At 37.7% G+C, this 16807-nt stretch overlaps 1 protein-coding gene across 6 annotated transcripts in view; it reads right to left on the bottom strand.

Moving 5' to 3' along the window:
- Positions 1 to 13064, bottom strand: part of LOC121521529 (rho-associated protein kinase 2-like) — a 61851-nt gene extending 48787 nt beyond the window's left edge. For all 6 annotated transcript variants that reach the window (XR_005992858.1, XR_005992859.1, XM_041805591.1 and 3 more), the window contains exons 1-2: positions 12639 to 13064; positions 1437 to 1518 (exon numbers count right to left, since the gene is read on the bottom strand). Coding sequence is in view for 4 of the 6 variants with exons in the window: in XM_041805591.1 (XP_041661525.1) it covers positions 1437 to 1518; positions 12639 to 12734 (178 nt within the window). In the remaining 2 variants the exon portion in view is untranslated. The remainder of the gene's footprint in view (positions 1 to 1436; positions 1519 to 12638) is intronic.
- Positions 13065 to 16807: the final 3743 nt, after the last annotated feature.

Genomic DNA, 16807 nt, shown 5'->3' with positions numbered 1-16807 from the left:
AAAAGATGTTGCTCATTATTCACATATTCATGGTAGTGATAAATTCCCTGAAAGGAATTTTGATTTGATTGTAATATATGAAAAATAAAACATTTTTTTTTATTTTAATACAAAAAATAGTTTGTTTGTTTTTTGCTCTCAAACTGGCATTTAAAGGGTTAAATTCCTAAAAGCTACTCAATATTTTTTAATGATGATCAGGTCTGGTGTTGATCAAAAAATCAATGACAAAAAGCAAAAAAGATTCTTCTTATTTTGCAGGGTTTTTTTTTTGAATAGTGTCCATTTTCCACCACTAACACACTGAGTTTCAAAATTAATGAAAATCTTAAGATACAAATATATAATAAATAATACATTAAAGTTTTTGCTCATTATTTACATATTTTAGGCCATGATAATCCCAGTCATTTAAATTTAATTTGTGGTAATAAATAGTTTCTTTGATTTGCTATTTACATTATATCTTGATCTTGATCAAAAAAATAATGCAAGAAAAGTTGAAAGTTATTTTTAATGTATATATATTTATATGTATTTTGCTGCTATTTGTGTGGCTGTCCATTTAGGGCATTTACACCTGAGTGTAACAATTTATGAAAACCTTAAAATAATAAGAAATACTGATGCATAAATGTCAAAGTTGTTGCTAACTTTTTGACATATTCAAAGTTGTTTAAACCCCCTTCAAAAAATCTTTTTGCATGTAGTATATCCATTATTTCCCCTCATTTTTTGTGTTTTTATAATTCTAAAAATCAGGGGGTTCTGCTCTTAAACTGGCATTGAAAGGTTAATAATCCTTAAAATTAATTATTATTTTATAGTTATGATCAGGTCCAATCTTGATTTTAAAAAGTAATGAAGAAAAAGTGGGGAAAATTCATGTATATGATTTTGCTGCTTTCTATGAATGGCGTCCATTTTTGGCCACTTACACCCTGAGTGCAACAATTAATTTTTCATTATCTGAGGAAATAAACTAGTAATAGTTCAGACCTGAAACTTCAGTCCTAAGAACGCAATTAAGTTTAAGGAATGAGGATGAAAAAAGAAAAATAAATAAATAAATTGAGGCAGATCCATTCATTTGACCAACATTTATATCGCATATAATTGTTAGTGGTGAATATGGGTAAAAATGTTCAGGTCCTTCGATACTGATCACTTTGAACTGTTATTTACTCATCTTTTGAGTTGTGGACTTTTGCTGTTAAAACTGTATTTATTACTCAGTCTCTACATTTAAGCATTAAGTTGTTAGATTATGTCTACCAGTGTCTGGCCATTAACTTTACTTTCATATACAGTTTGTGTGTGTCTGCAAACAAGCAACTAATTGATCTTTTCATATCCACATTGCTCCACAGAGCAGCTATGTTCTCAATCAAAGCACAAGACTTTTGACCTTTAACCAAGCACACTGTAGCTCTTACATCGGTTCAGAAAGGCGTCTATGTTTTTGTTTTTCCTCAAGGCTGGATAGTTCAAATCATGAGCCAACGCGTTCATGGAATCCTGAAAGACACAAAAGACAAAAAAGTTATTTAACAAAACGAGAAGTTAAAAAAAAAAAGTATAGTGTGAAGATGTAACTCCTAGGTTATCTCTTGTGTTTAAAAACCTCATTTACTGACGATTTTACCTCTTAAACTAACCACTGCTTTAAATACAGCTAATATGGTCAAACACTGGACTTCTTATTTCTTATGTTTGGCTGAAACTCTCATTTTGAAAATAAAATATCATGTTTCAAAGCTGATCTGAAGTTTCATTTATGTTGGGAAGGAAGGAAGGAATATTTTAATGACTTTCATTAATCTGTCAGGATGAGTTTTGTAAACTTGGTGACCCTGGGCTTTGTCTAAAGGGTAAAAGACGGCAAAACTGAAAAAAAGGACATAATGAGGAGGAATGGAAGGAATAATATTATTGTCTTCACTGATAATTAATCCTGGCTTTAACCAACAGCGCTAATGACTGTTTAATAAACACTTTGTCCAGAGTTTTAGAGAAAATCAAATCAAGTTACATTTTACAATCAGAGTAATCTATCTAATAACAAAACATCAGTGACTGTGTGCAGTGGTTCTGCCCCCAGATATAAAAAATACAGTGGCTATAAAAAGTACTCACCTCTGTGGATTTTTCACTTTTTTAGTGATTTTATAAAGCTATCATGGTTAATATAATTTGACCTTTATGAGAAAAAAAAGACAAAAAAAAACTCTAATGTGAAAGTGAAAGCAGATTTAGACAAAGTACTGTAAATTAAACAAAAATATTCATGACAGCAAAAATATTTATCCCCTTTAAAGTGACTGATCTAATTCAACAGAGGTCCAGCCAATCACAATCAGTGAACTGGAGATCACCTGAGGACAGTGAATGTGCCTAAAGACACATGTGTGTGAAAGGTTCAGTCACCGGTTAATCAGTATTCCTGGTGACCATTACACCATAAAGACAAAGGAACACTCCAAGCAACTCAGAGAAAATGTTACTGAATAGTATAAGTCAGGGGATGGATACAAAAAAAAATCCAAGGCACAGAACATCCCTGGAGTTCAGCTTAAATCTATCATCAAGAAATGGAAGCAATATGGCACATGTAAATCTGCAGTTGGCAGTATCAGACTAATAGCAGGGGTCTCTGTAGTGCCATCAGCGCTTAAATCAGCGGTGTTGAGTTTCACATAGGAACCGAAATGTCCCCGTGATCCAAACTCATGAGGCTGCTGGGCCAGTTGGGGCAGTTGGGCAGGTGGAGGGGGGAGGGGGGGAGTAGTAGGACTCTCTGTTCCCCAAAAACAAGGGTCAAGTGGAGTCATCCAGTGAGTGTGTGTGTGTGGGTTGAGTCAGGTCTTTAGTGTCTGTTTGTTCGGCGACATGTGAGTGGGTGGGCAGCAGAGGCATGTGGAACAATTCTGTACCTTTAAATAGCAGCCGTGTGGAGAGATCCCCCCCAGTGCAGACGGGTGGAAATAGACCTGAAGGCTCAGAAGCTATTGTGGGACAAACAGCTTATGGCTCTGGATTCAGGCTGAGCGCTCCAGGATATGTGATCATTTTACACTGTGTGTGCGTGTGTATACAAGTGTGTGTCTTAGCAGCTATGGTTACTACTGGAGAGAGATCTGTTTGCCACAGTCTGGCTGCCATGTTGAACTCTATAGCATTTGAACTCTATCTATGCATCTATAAACAGCCCTACCTACACTATATGGACAAAAGTATTTGGCCACACCTGTAAATGATTGTATTCAGGTCTTTCTAGTGACTTCAAGTGTGGTACTGTGATAGGATGCCACCTTTGTAAAGTGGAAGCGTTTAGGGACAACAGCAACTCAGCTAGAAGTGGAAGATCATGTGAAATCACTGAGTAAAAGTGCGTAAAAGTCACCAACGCTCTGCTGATTCCATAGCTGAAGAGATCTGAACTTCCACTGGCATTAATGTAAGCACAAAAGCCTTTATGGCGGGAGCTTCATGGAGTGGGTTTCCGTGGTCGAGCAGCTGCATGCAAACCTCACATCACTAAGTCCAAAGCCAAGCATTGGATGGTGTTACACACACCAACATTCGATTGTGGAACAGTGGAAACATGTTCTGTGGAGGAACAAATCACACGTCTCTGTTTGGCAGTCAGATGGGGAAGTCTGAGTTTGGTAGATGTCTGGAAAACGTACCTGCCTGACTGTATTGTGCCAACTGTGAAGTCTGGGGAAGGAAGGACAATGGTACAGAGCAGTTTTTTCAGTATTTGGGCTAGGCCCCTTATCTCCAGTGAAGGGCAGTTTTACTGCTTCAGTATACAAAAGACATTTTGGACAATGCTATGCTTCCAACTTTGTGGCAACAGTTTGGGGAAGGCCCTTTTCTATTCCAAACTACGGATCATAAAGACATGGTTTGATGAGTTCAGTGTGGAAGATTTTGGCTGGCTGACACAGAGCCCGACACAGAGACTAGGGCTGAACGATTTGCAAAAATAATTTAACTGCATCCTGCACCCCCCCCCCCCCCCCCCCCATATTGGGATTGCAATTTAATAGATGATTATTATTAGGTTCCTTATCTTATGTATTTTTCAAAAAATTCAAGTTAAAATTTCAAGTTAAAGAAATATTGCAACTTCTGCAATTTGTAAATTGCAGCAGGCAATATTACGACTTAATCTAATTTGCGATTAATTTCCCAGCCCTAGTTAAGACGTAAAACTTCACTCCTTAAAAACACACTTTAAAGTTAAAGGAATGTGACTGACAAAGAAAAGACTTCAGCTGACTTTCGGTCCTGCCGAAAATTTGAAAAACTTTTTTGCACCCATGGCAGATATCAACAGCCAATATACTGGTTGTAAATATCAGCAGAAATGTTCATATTTGTCGTCACTTTTTTTTAACTTTTTATGTTAATATCTGCCGTTATCATGCCAATAGTATCATGCATACCTTGGCTGTCATATGATTACACTTTCTGGTCAGGATAAATGTAGGAATTTTGTTTGCTAATAGTGACTACTCTCCCTTTTCTTTTGTATTTGAAAGTCCACTATTTTGCCTTAAAGGGAGTTTTTGTGGGCATCTGTTTAGCTCAGTCAGGAAAGTTATGCATGTATGCTATACTGAAAACTTTTTCCTGATAGCTCAAACTTCCCTGAGGAGTTTTTCAATTTTACCTTTACAAACGGTTAGACAAGACAGTACAAACATAAACAGCAGGTTTTTAAGACCTGGGGAATCTACACAATGATTTTTCTGTAGAAAAATTAAATGTAAACATAACTAACATTTGCTGGGAAGAAGACTTCACAGAACCCATAAGCATATTTGGTTTGTGAAGAAACTAACTGAATTTTGATGGGATTTCCTTGTTTAACTTATTTTTGGCCTCCCACTCGGGAAGACATCATGGATCGAGTCAGGAACCAGGGTGTAGTGTGGGGGAAAAAAAAAAAAAAACCACAACTGTCTACCTCGAGGACAACAACTTCTGCACATGAGAAACATTGACAAAACACCAGACCACAGGCGTCCTGAGTTTTATGAGATATACTTACAAGACATACTTACAGATACAGGCCCCAGAAGTTTATAAATTTACACAGAAAGCAACTTTTTTCATTAAATTTATAGTCTGTGCTTTATTTTGTACGATTAATGTAAATGTAACAACTGGAAACAAGCAAGCAGGTAAAGTTTAGTCATATAGCACCTACCAAAACTAGTCAGTGAAACAAATGCATTCAAATAAAATGCATTGCTTAGCACACTCACTGTCCATTCAGCATTAGTTTAATATTTAATCCTCTGCCCTGTGAATTTCTGTTTCACCTCTTAAAAAAAATTAACATATAGTGCTTTTAATTTGAATGCAGAGAAATTAAAGTGCTGTGCTTTGTATTAATGAGCCTTTGACAGCGGTGAGCTGTATAATCTAGCCTCTGTGTTGACACAATAAACAGCACATGCTCATCACAAAAATGGATGTTATCAGGGCCTGGCTGATTAATTGGCCAGCTGATTTGATTAGCCAAAGTTCACCCAAAAGTTGGCTGATTAACGATTATTTAACATCCATGTTAACACTTGTATTTTCACTAATAAAGTGCAGGGAATATGACTTGGTTTTACTGAATGTCTGTGTTTAATTATTTATTCAGTAGAGGGTGCTCCAAATCTTTTCAGGCCACTCTTTATTTACCTCCTTACAGCAGAGTGAACAAGAGCCCAGAGCAGCGTGGCTGAGCATCACATTTGTTGGAGAGAACTGTTTGTCTCAATGGTAAATTACAACAAGTTTGTGAAATAAACAATTACTCCATGTGCTTCCTGTTTCAATTCAACACACCTGTCCATGAGTCATGACGTGCCTCGTTGTGTCCGTCAAGCTAAAGTTAGGATAGCCTAGCTTAACATTAGCTAGCCATAAACTTTAGCCGAGTCAGTAATCGCACATTTAACGTAATGGTGCAATTTCTCACAGTAATATTAAATTTAATCAGGAAGCCAAATGCTGATGGATAAGACCAGAACAAATTACAATAACACGCGTTACGACCAGCGGGGGGGTGAGGGGTGTGTTTATGGTTGGAGCTTGAGTCATAAAGACTTCATGGTTCCAACAGATAGAGGAGAGAGATGTGGATGCAAGTTTAGAGGACATCGAAGAGGCGCATTTCATTCATCATTATGACGGCACTTATCCACTTACCTATTACCTACATAAAATAAATTCATCATGTGTAAATAAATTCACTGACCACTTGATTAGACAAATCTGTAGAATGTGATGCACATTACCAATATCTCTGTTTTCCAGAGGTTACTGCATTTTTGCACAGCATTTTGTTCATGATAAATCTTTTTTGACAATAAAAGTATCTGAAAAAGTTAAATGCCTTCAATTTAAATCTTTAACAAATGTAACAAATGTTTGAACTATATTAAATCGATCTGAAGTAACTAATTTTATTCTTTTTATTTATTAATTAATTTAAAAAAATACATAAGATTTTAATCAGCTGGTTTGGGAATTTTATTCCCCAATATCAGTATCTCATCTGCCCCCAAAAATCCATATTGGTCGGGCCCTAGTTATGAACAATGCACAACTGTCTCCACTTTGTAAAACAAGCTGATAGTATCTGTTGAGTAAGGGAAGTGAAAAAAATTAAGGAAAATAAAGCTGATTTCGTCACTGTTGCTTGCATCATGTGCAGCTATGACATACTTTTTAACAGCTTGTGTGTTTAGGTAAAAGTCCAACTATTTCTTTGAAAAACTACTCCTAAAAGTACATACAGAACTAAAATGTGTTAGTTTCCACCCCTGTTATAACTGGCTTTTACATTATGTACATTTATTAATGTACATTATGTAAAGGTTTTGCTGAGTGGAAGGTACAATCCAACCTGAATCCTTAAACAAGAATGTCTGACGTCAAACAGAAAACTCCTGGAATCTGACACGTTGGTTTCTTACTGTTTAAAACAGGCTTTTATTCCCTATCTTGACATCATCAAGATTGTGGATGGCTATCTTGCTTGGTCATGGGATTTAGAGATAACACACATTAACTTATGATCCCACATCTATTTTAAACGTAGAGCTTAAAGATTGAAGTCCTCGCCTGCTGGTTGGGTCTAAACCAGTCAGAGCTGAAAACAATTGCTTTGATTTTTCACTCCTGGGCTGGAATCTGAACATATCTGAACATGATCCTCTAGTTACGGCTTATTGTGTGTTTCTTCCCTCCCTCAGACAACACCTCCCACCTACTCCTCTGTTAGCTGATACAGTCTGAGCACAAACAACAATAGACAGGATCTCAGAATGTAAAATGAGTCCTGTCACCAGAGAAACTGAAGACAAGTTTCTACTGTGCTAGATTTTGTTCCATGTATTTCCTCATGCAGGGTCTGATCTGCACATGCTTTAGCACACTGGATGTGTCACATACCTCTGAAATAGCCTGTATTTGCATATTAGCTACCTTTATAATCGCTACCTCCATCCTCTCTGAGAGTTCTGGTGTGAAGACAACGACTAAAAACACTGTTACTGGCACATTTGTTTTCTGTAATCACTGAATATGCTGATAGGGGAATAATAATGTCGACTATTTAAACACAATAGCTGTGTTTGTAAATCTTTTGATTATACTCTGGTGCCTCATAAAAAGAAGGTTCTGGACAAAGAGCTTGGGCCTTTCTATGTGCAGGCTCTTTCATGCACAGAAAGAGTACGTTTTCTCTGTGTACTCCATAGTTAAAACACATGAAGAGGCTTGTGAATGAGAGAGTGAATGCTTGTCTATGTCTTCACTGTATATTTAGAGTGACAGAGTGCAGGAGCTGCCTGGGAGTGAAGCCAAAATATTTAAACCTCCCCCTGCTGACAGACTGCAGTATATCTAGGAAAGCCCACCTGCTCTGTGTCAACAGATGGGGAAACTATGAAGTCAAAAAACCCCAGGTTCTGCCTTAAATATTATTATCATGCTCATAATTGCACAGGTATATATTTCTCTTAATTGTTCATTACGTAATGAACATCCGATAATGCACTGTGATTGACAGCTCTGTTGAAAAATGAGGTATCTCACAGCACTGTCAACTGGATTAGCGGAGTAGAGGAGGACAGAAAACTTAAAGGCTCTCTCAAGCGAATAAAAACAATGTATTTTAGGTTTGTCGTTTGACAGGCCACTTAGTTATAACCCACCAGACCAAATTTAAGTCATGAAATACGTCCCTAAGTTTAAAAATTATGATGATGATGAGCATTGGAGGCTTTTATTGTGACAGACTTGGCAGGAATAGAACCTGTCTATCATCTGATACTTCACTAAACTTTAGCATAGTGATGCTAACAGACAGAAGGGATTGAATTTTTGTCGCCCGTAGAGAGAGTCACAGCCTGCCCCTTTTAATCATCCAGGACTAAAGGCAAGTGGAATGTGGATTAAAACACACCTTCAGCAGGTAAGATGTTTATTCCCTCTGCATCTGAATCAAGTAGAAAAATAGACAAGCACTCTGGTAATTAACCTGCTCCCTGACCTTATGGTGTACTCTTGTCAGAGCACAGCTGTCTGGCTCTGATCCAGAGCCAAGACGAAAGTTGGGGATTAAATTTACTGTTTTCTGGCACAAACACACGGCATCATATGACGTCTGAATTCTTGATGTCTCACGATGTTGTTAAACTATTTTCCTGATTATATTGTTGATTAGACTCTGTAAGTGTTTTGGATTCTGCTGATGTTGGTGGTTTCATTTGTTCAGTCTTATTTGTCTTGCTGCATCTTTGTGAGAACGTTACCTTTGTTTTCAGCTCTGCCATGCAGATATCTGTTCATTGAGCTGCTATGTACATAGTGTGGATAACATTCAGCCTGCTTTCGGTTTCCAAATAGGCCTTCTTTTTCCTGAACGCACAAAAGCCTGCCGAAACATAATACTGTTTTTATCCTACAAATCCAGACCCATGAGTAGATGGGGCTGCATCTATATGGAAAATCTATAAAGGTAAATATAACAGTCAAATTACAGCTGCAAAACATATCAATCCACTGATATTCATCACTTGCAAAGGTTGTTGTTGGTTACATGCAAATTCTGCTTTCTGTGGAATAGCATTAATTACTTTAAAGGTTACAGAGAGGAAAAAAAAAAGGAAATCCTAAAGGGACTAATTTGGAACTAAATCCTTCGTTCTCCAGATTTTAGAAAATGCTTCAAACAACTTTGCGACAAAGCTGATTGTGGACAAACAGGAAATAGTCATGTGAGGTCACAGCAGGTTAACAGCATCATAATTCCAGGAAGTCACTCCAGCTTCCTGCGTGGTAGCTCCCTGCATTAGGCAGCATGCTGGCCATTGTGGACTCCACCAGCGTGCAGCTCAGAACCAGATGCAGCTGACTGCAGTGATCAAACTGAGAGTGATGACTGCTGAGGGTTGGATGGGAAGTCAGTGACTTAAATTGACTCACTGCAGTAAGCTGCTTGATTGTATATGACAAGTTTGGCTGTCTTTAGTTCAAGTAGAGTAGGGACTTTAAGCGTTGACAATCAACAATGAGCACAGAAACAAAATAGAATAATGGGCTTACCTATGTTATTCACCTGGAAGTACAACCCAAAATCTCCACTGCCTCATCTGTTTGATAAGCTATCACTCTGATCCCATTTTAATCCCTCAGCATGTCCAGACTACTGACCAGGTTATCACTTGACCCCATCATGATCCATCAGCTAGACTCATCCATTCATCAGGACATGATTTTTGAGCCATTAAAACCCAAAGCCATCAGTTCATCAAGTTTGTGCTTTGATCTCATTTGTATCTCTTGGCATTGCTTTGTATTTATCAGACTATGAATCGACCGCAAATCTTGACTCACGCATTAATCAGGTGATGAACCCCAAGGAAGACACATTCATTAGTGGTGTAAAGATAATCCAACATGACACTTTTACAACTCAGTTTACCATTTTGACCCCATTTTTATTTCAAAGAAGGACTTATTTATCACTTTGACCCCATTATGACCCCTTAGCATAGCTCATTATTTACCAGGGCACATATTTTACCCCATCATGACTATAAAGTCCTGACTCATCCATTAATCAGGCTTTGCACACCAATGAAGTCTCTAAATTCATCTGATAACCATTTTGACACCACTGACCCCCCCAGTACTGTCAATATAAGTAAGGTCTGCCACCATCTTGATCTATTAGCATTCCTCGCACAAACATATGGTTATCATTCAGATGACTACAGCTCATTTGAAAATCAAATCACCAGTTGGAACCCATAACTGAGATAGTTGATAAACCAGTTTTATATTTGCCCCCATTGTGAGCATCCTAAGCATCCAGTATCTTTGTGTCAGGGAATCGTTTTGATCTCCAAGTATGACACATCCTTATATTTAGTGGACTATAATTTTTGACAATAAGCCTCAATGGTCTTTTCATGAGGTTACCAAGTTATGATCTCTAAGCATCAGTAAATCATTGATATTGTAATGTCATCATTTTGATCGCATTGTGCCTTCTACGCATGATCCCTTTTATCACTGGGGTTTTCATTTTGACCCCATGTTTCCCAACCATCTGATCAGAATGTTATCATTTGACCCCATTATGATTCGAAAGTCGGGGTCAACCAGTTATCGACCTGGGTGACCACTAACCCTGATATTTGGTTGATTATTATATGTTTCTGCACTCTCTGACCAATAATCAATAAAGTGTACAAAAAATATGCTATTTTGGCTCCACTGCGAGATGTTTCTTCCCTCCCCAGTTTCATCTACTGTCCCGCCCAAAACACAATCTGATCAGCAATTACTTGGCAATCAACACTGCGACCACTCATGCACTTTTTTATCATGCATTTCTCCTTTTCTCACATAAAGTGTATTTTGTTTGTCATAATAAATGCATGTCAGTTCCAAATGTTGGTTTTGGGTCTCATGAACCACTAATAATTGCTATCAGCGTTGGCCCTTATAAAACAAAATTGGTCGGCTGCTATTTGAGAGCACCCCTCATCTATTTACACTTGGTACAGATTGATGTCATTTGATCTTTGATCTCTACATATGATTATCCGTCAGTCTCCAAGCATGACTCAGGCATTGATGAAGTTATATTTTTGACCATGTTATGCTCCCTAAGCATATCTCGTCACTTCATCAGGCTATTATTTTTTCCTCATTATGATGCCCAAGCATTACCACTCTGTTAATAACGTTATTTTTCTGACGCCATTCTATGCAGCAACTTCAAACTCTTCATTTGCTGCATGAAAGCGTAACTATGCAGACAATCATGTCCATCTCTTATGACAACTCCTGAGGCGTGCCTGGATTGTATGAAAGACAGATTACCAGACTTTACCTTTGTTTTGATCATACACTGCTAAAAAGGTTTGTACATTAAATGACCAAACAAAGGAGATGAAGTTTTGGTGAGCGAAGCCTGGTGAGAGATCAGAACAAAAGCTGTGCCATATCAGCATAAAAATGTGTATCTGTTGTCAGAGGTCGGGCCACAGAGGCTTAGCACTGGCAGTAGTTTTATCAAAGTTGGCCCAGTACATTCTTAGGACAGGTCAGAGAGAGGGCATGTCAATTAGAGGACACACCAAGAAACTCAGCAATGATGAAAGGCAGAAAAGAATCAATGAAGGGTATGCTGGTCATTTCTAATGTCATGCTTATTCAGTCCATTTCCCTCATGGAGTCCCTTTATAACTGATAGAGATAAAATAAAACAACTCTTTAAAATGCAGGAACAGATGCACATAGTTTTAAGTGGAGTTTTTCTCTGTGGTTTAATGCCAGAGTAATGATAAACATGCTCAAACTTTCACTTACACAGTGACAAAAACATGCATTCTTCCTTTTTCTGTGTGACTGTATGACTGGTTTTGACTTACCTGCCACATATTCAGGTTAAGGGTAGATATGACACATTTATTGTTTATCTTGCTCATACTTGAGAAAAGTTGATAATAATAAAAAAGATATATCGATGTATTTTAAATGAGATAGGGTTAAATGATATTGTTTATTGACTGACTGATTCAAAAGAAAAATAATAGACGTCAGGCCTAATGTGAGGCCATAGTGAAGCCCACAGTAATACGCTATGATTAGCTTCTGAAATGCTTAGACTTAATAGGCAATTATCATATTTTCATTTTTTTGTAAGTAACTGTCATATTATGATTTTCATACCTGTTTGATACAATAGCACATAGACATTTTAGACAGACACAGGTTGCAAGCAATCTCCTGCGAACTGTCTCAATGCGCAAATAAACTGACAACATTTGTAAAAGTGGCTAAGTTAAACAGTGTTGTTGAGCGTTTTAACAGCAAAATTTGCCAATTAAAAAGTAAGTAGGACTTTCATTTTGTTGCCATGTTATCAAGCCGGTATATCGTCTGACTTGTACTGATAGAATCAGCGTTTTAAATATAGGTATTGAGACAGCTATTTTCTTATAAAGTAAAGTTTCGATATACATCCCTCATCGCCATTGAGCCAGAAACTACAGAGTTGTGTCTTTTGATCCACATCGCCCAGCCCTACGGTATCAGCCTACACTCACCAGTAGTGTTTGAAAGTTCAGAGCCGACTGTGGAGTCTTCATAAGGGACTCCAGCTTCTTCAGCCGGCTCTCCAGCCTGCTCTCCGCTCCCAGCATGCTTCCAGTCCAGTGTATCCAGGTCAAGAGTCCACAAAAATCACAAATACTCAAACACCTGTAGGCCTGTTGTCTCGGCGCACAGGCGGGCGGTAGCGACACTCCTCAGCTCGTCATGTCAGCTGTCCTGTAAACTGCGCTTTGACTTGTCAGGTTAATTATTTATCCGCTGACTAAGTCTTCAGTCTCGCTCCTGTTTTATTTTTTAATGTGTTGGAGGAAAGTGAAACCGAGAGGAAGAGTCGTGTTAAGGCCGAAAGAAGGCGCGCGGTGAACTTCCAGGTGTGCCCGGTCTGCTCCCAGGTAGCTACAACAAAATCTGATCCGACCACAACGTGTTCAACCTGTAGGACTGAGCACGGGCAAGCTAGGCGGGATTCGCGAGCATGATTTCCGGTAAGGACTTTCAAAGTAAAACTCCCATGACCAACAACTACAAATTGAGTTGAAATATATTCGACAATGCAAAAAATAAAGATACAATTTCATACGCAAAAGAATGGTCTGACATAAAACGGGAAAAATAACACAATATAAGCTTGGTAAAAACATGTTTTGTTGCACATATCAAAAAAGAAGGGACAAATGTGCACTTGAATTGAATTACATCTCTTCTCCATAAATCTTTCATTACTGAATGCCCAGCTTCCTTACAGGTCTAGGCTTAACCTCAACAATGACTTTTTCCTTAATCTTATTTAAATATATAGTCTAAATAACTATTAAATAAGTATTACATTATCAAATCAATTAATGATATATACATTTCATGCAAATATACATAAGAAGCATATGAGGAAAGCAGCTTTTCATAACAGGGTTGCCATGGCACCCTGGTGTGCCTTCTGGCATCATCAGGGAGGCCGTAAGAATGCTTTAAATTTAACCAAGAACTATCATGAATATGAAGATCGTTAGTTATCTCTGCACTAATAATCAAAGCTGTCTTATATGCTCCTGAAATGAAATCAGTGTAGAGGTCATTAAGGTTTTTTTTTCGTTTGGCAGGTGTTCATGGCGTGAATAACACATTAAAGTATGTTTATAAGGTCTACAGTACAACAGTATAGAAAGCCTTTGGAGCATATATTTGACATTGGTGATATCGACTGTTGTGTACTAGTACTCAAATTATGGCCTACTAGTGCACAACTAGGCCTTACTAGTAGAGCAAAAAGTGCCACTAGTAGCACTAGTAAGGGCAATAACAGTCCACTAGTACTACTAGTTGAATAATAATGATATGTAAACATATTTTTGTTGAATTAATATACCAGATACTCAAAACAGAAAGAGGTTGATTTTAAAAATCAGGAATTAAAGGCCCTTTGACAAGTTACCCTAACCCTAACCCTAAGGTAATTTTGATATTTGTGAGCTCTGAAACTGAGTAGGTGTCAGACTGGGTGCTGTATTGAAGACTTTTTTAAAGTCTTGCAGGGCAAATGTTAACAATGAGTGATGTACATCTGACTGGGATGCAACTTTTGTCACAAAACACCACTTACACTAACCTGACACGCCAGATGCATTTGTTTCACACATCCATCTGGAAATACACAGCGTTTGGGAAAGGGCAGAGCCTTTGAAAAAAACCCGGTGGGTGATTGGATGAACGTTCTGTCTGTCACATCTTTACAGGCCAATCAGAGCAACTAAACACATGACGTTGTAGCCGCTACCGAGGAATAAGCTCCATAGAGAACAGCATAACGCGAACCGTGGCCACTATAGACATGTCAGTACACGACTTTTGTCGTTTTTGAGAAGAAAACAACTCAGCGCTGTTCTTTGTTCTTCTTTTAACGAAGAAATTTCATCAAGTTCTGATAAAACTGGTGCTTTAGCAACATTTTCAACAAGGAGGTATGTCCAGAGGGGGTGCCAAAGCCAACACAAACCAAAAGTTTCTCACTGGAGCTTTAAAAGTTTTTTATTTTTTATTTTTTTATTTTATTTTAATTTTTTTTACAAAGAGTATTAAAAAGAAGATGTAAAGAGTATGGTGGACTGCTGCCCGCATGGAGCATCATCTGGGGGTTCAGTATCTTGCTCAAGGGCACATCAGCAGTTAGGGAACTGGCACCTCTTCATCTACCAGACAGATTTCCAAGTTTGGATCTGAACTAGCAACCCTGCAGTTCCCTGAGCCCTTACAGCCTGAGCTACTGCAACCCACGTGCAATGTATGCTTGGGTATATAATGCAAATGTTTGTGAAAATAAATCTACATACTAAATATATATATATGTGTAATGAAGCCTGTCTAAGTGAATAAACAAATATTAGTAAATATTAGTAAGTATGTTTCTATGAAAAGTTGGAGTTGGGAGTTGTTTGTTTGTTTGTTTGTTTGTTTTTTTGTTTTTTTTTTTCAAAAATCAATGCTACAACTGTGAGTTTTTTTAAGTTGTTATTTTAGATGTGTGAGGTTTTGGCCCAGCACCTATATAAAAAAAAATGAAACTTTTTAATTGTCATCTAAAAATTTTTTTTTTTTTTTTTTTTTTTTTTTTTGCAACCTAGCAGCATTAAAATGGCATGGGTGTTTGACGCTTTTATTCTGAAGGCAAAGTTCAACATCCGGTGTTAGCTTGACTACCGTTGGAGCCTTGAAAGCTATCGCTCTAAATTTCAGTTCTCTTTTCGCTTTTGTAGTAATTAGTTTTTAAAGGACATGTCCGGTCTTCTCGTCTTAATTGTACCCATGAAAAGTAGCTTTAGTCCGGGATATCACCGCCCCCCATTATACCTCCAATCAGTGCCCGGGAGGCCCTGACCAGTCCGGAATTCCTGCTCTCTTATCTCATTCATCAGTTTTACCGTCACAGCTCAGAGACTAGACCAACTTTCAGTATTTTAGGAATGTTGATGCGCTGCCTTGCAGACTGCTGGCACTAAAAATAGACATTTACAGGAACAGCAGTGAGTTAGCAGGCCTTATCTACAAAATCATGTCTGGATCATTTAAACTGATACGTGGTTCATACTTAAATTACAATGATACTTAGAGAACAGTCTTAATTACTCGGAAAAGAAATAAAAGATAGTCAAAATAGCCCACTATAAATACTCAGGGTTCCCACTCTTCCAGAGAGAAATTTCCAGAGCTTTTTAATCACATTTTAAGAGATGACAGAATTGTGATCATACACCACTTACTCAAAAGATGTAAGGTCTATGGCTAACCATGAACTTGCTTATAAATGTGATTTAATTGATCATAGAACAATCCAAATATCTGCATGTCTAGCACTAATTTTATAAATATAAGTTCGTTACAACAATGGTTGAGGCATTTATAACCATATGTTTCTTCCTATTTTCCCCTAAAATACCCCCTTACTGTTCTTTTTAATTTGCATTTTTGTAACCTGTTTTTCACAATTTTATTTCATTTCGGGGTAATTTGCCCTCAAATATTATGACGTGGTTTTAATTCAGACATTTAAAAGAAACTGTTTGATCAGGGTTTCTACAGGATTGAAAAAAAAAATAATAATAATTTAAGACTTTTTAAAACCTTTTTACAGGATCTAGCTGCAGACCTCTATGGTCAGGGTGTTCAGCTGCAGACCTCTACAATGGAGTGACCTCGACCGTGGGGCGAGAAGTGAAGGACATTACTCAGAATGAGATACTGAGTTATGTATGTTTTCCGCTCGCTGTCAGAGGTTACAATATAGCTATTTTTCCCAATGGCAGAATTTAACGAATAGAAATCAAAAATTTACTGAGGGGAGTAAATTTAAATTTAACACACCACAAATTAAGGAAACCCCTTGAGAGGGTTAGAATTAGGCTTCCTGAATCCTAAAGGTTAGGGTTAGGGGGATAGAATTAAAAATAACGCACCACAAGGTAAGGAACGAAGGTTAGTACATCACCTCCCACCCCACGCTTGAGGTTGCCCCGTTGTGGAGGTCTGCAACAGATGAACCCAAAACGCCCAAGAGGTCTGCAGCCAGATGCCTCTCCTTTTAAGACCTAAACTGAGAAAAATGAATACCACTTTGTGCACAGTAAATGGTCAAAAATAAAATGATTATGAGATTTCTCAGTACACAAGACCA

This window comes from Cheilinus undulatus, linkage group 14 (genome assembly GCF_018320785.1).
Source record: "Cheilinus undulatus linkage group 14, ASM1832078v1, whole genome shotgun sequence".
NCBI lineage: Eukaryota > Metazoa > Chordata > Actinopteri > Labriformes > Labridae > Cheilinus > Cheilinus undulatus.
This window is presented reverse-complemented; position numbering and strand designations above follow the sequence as displayed.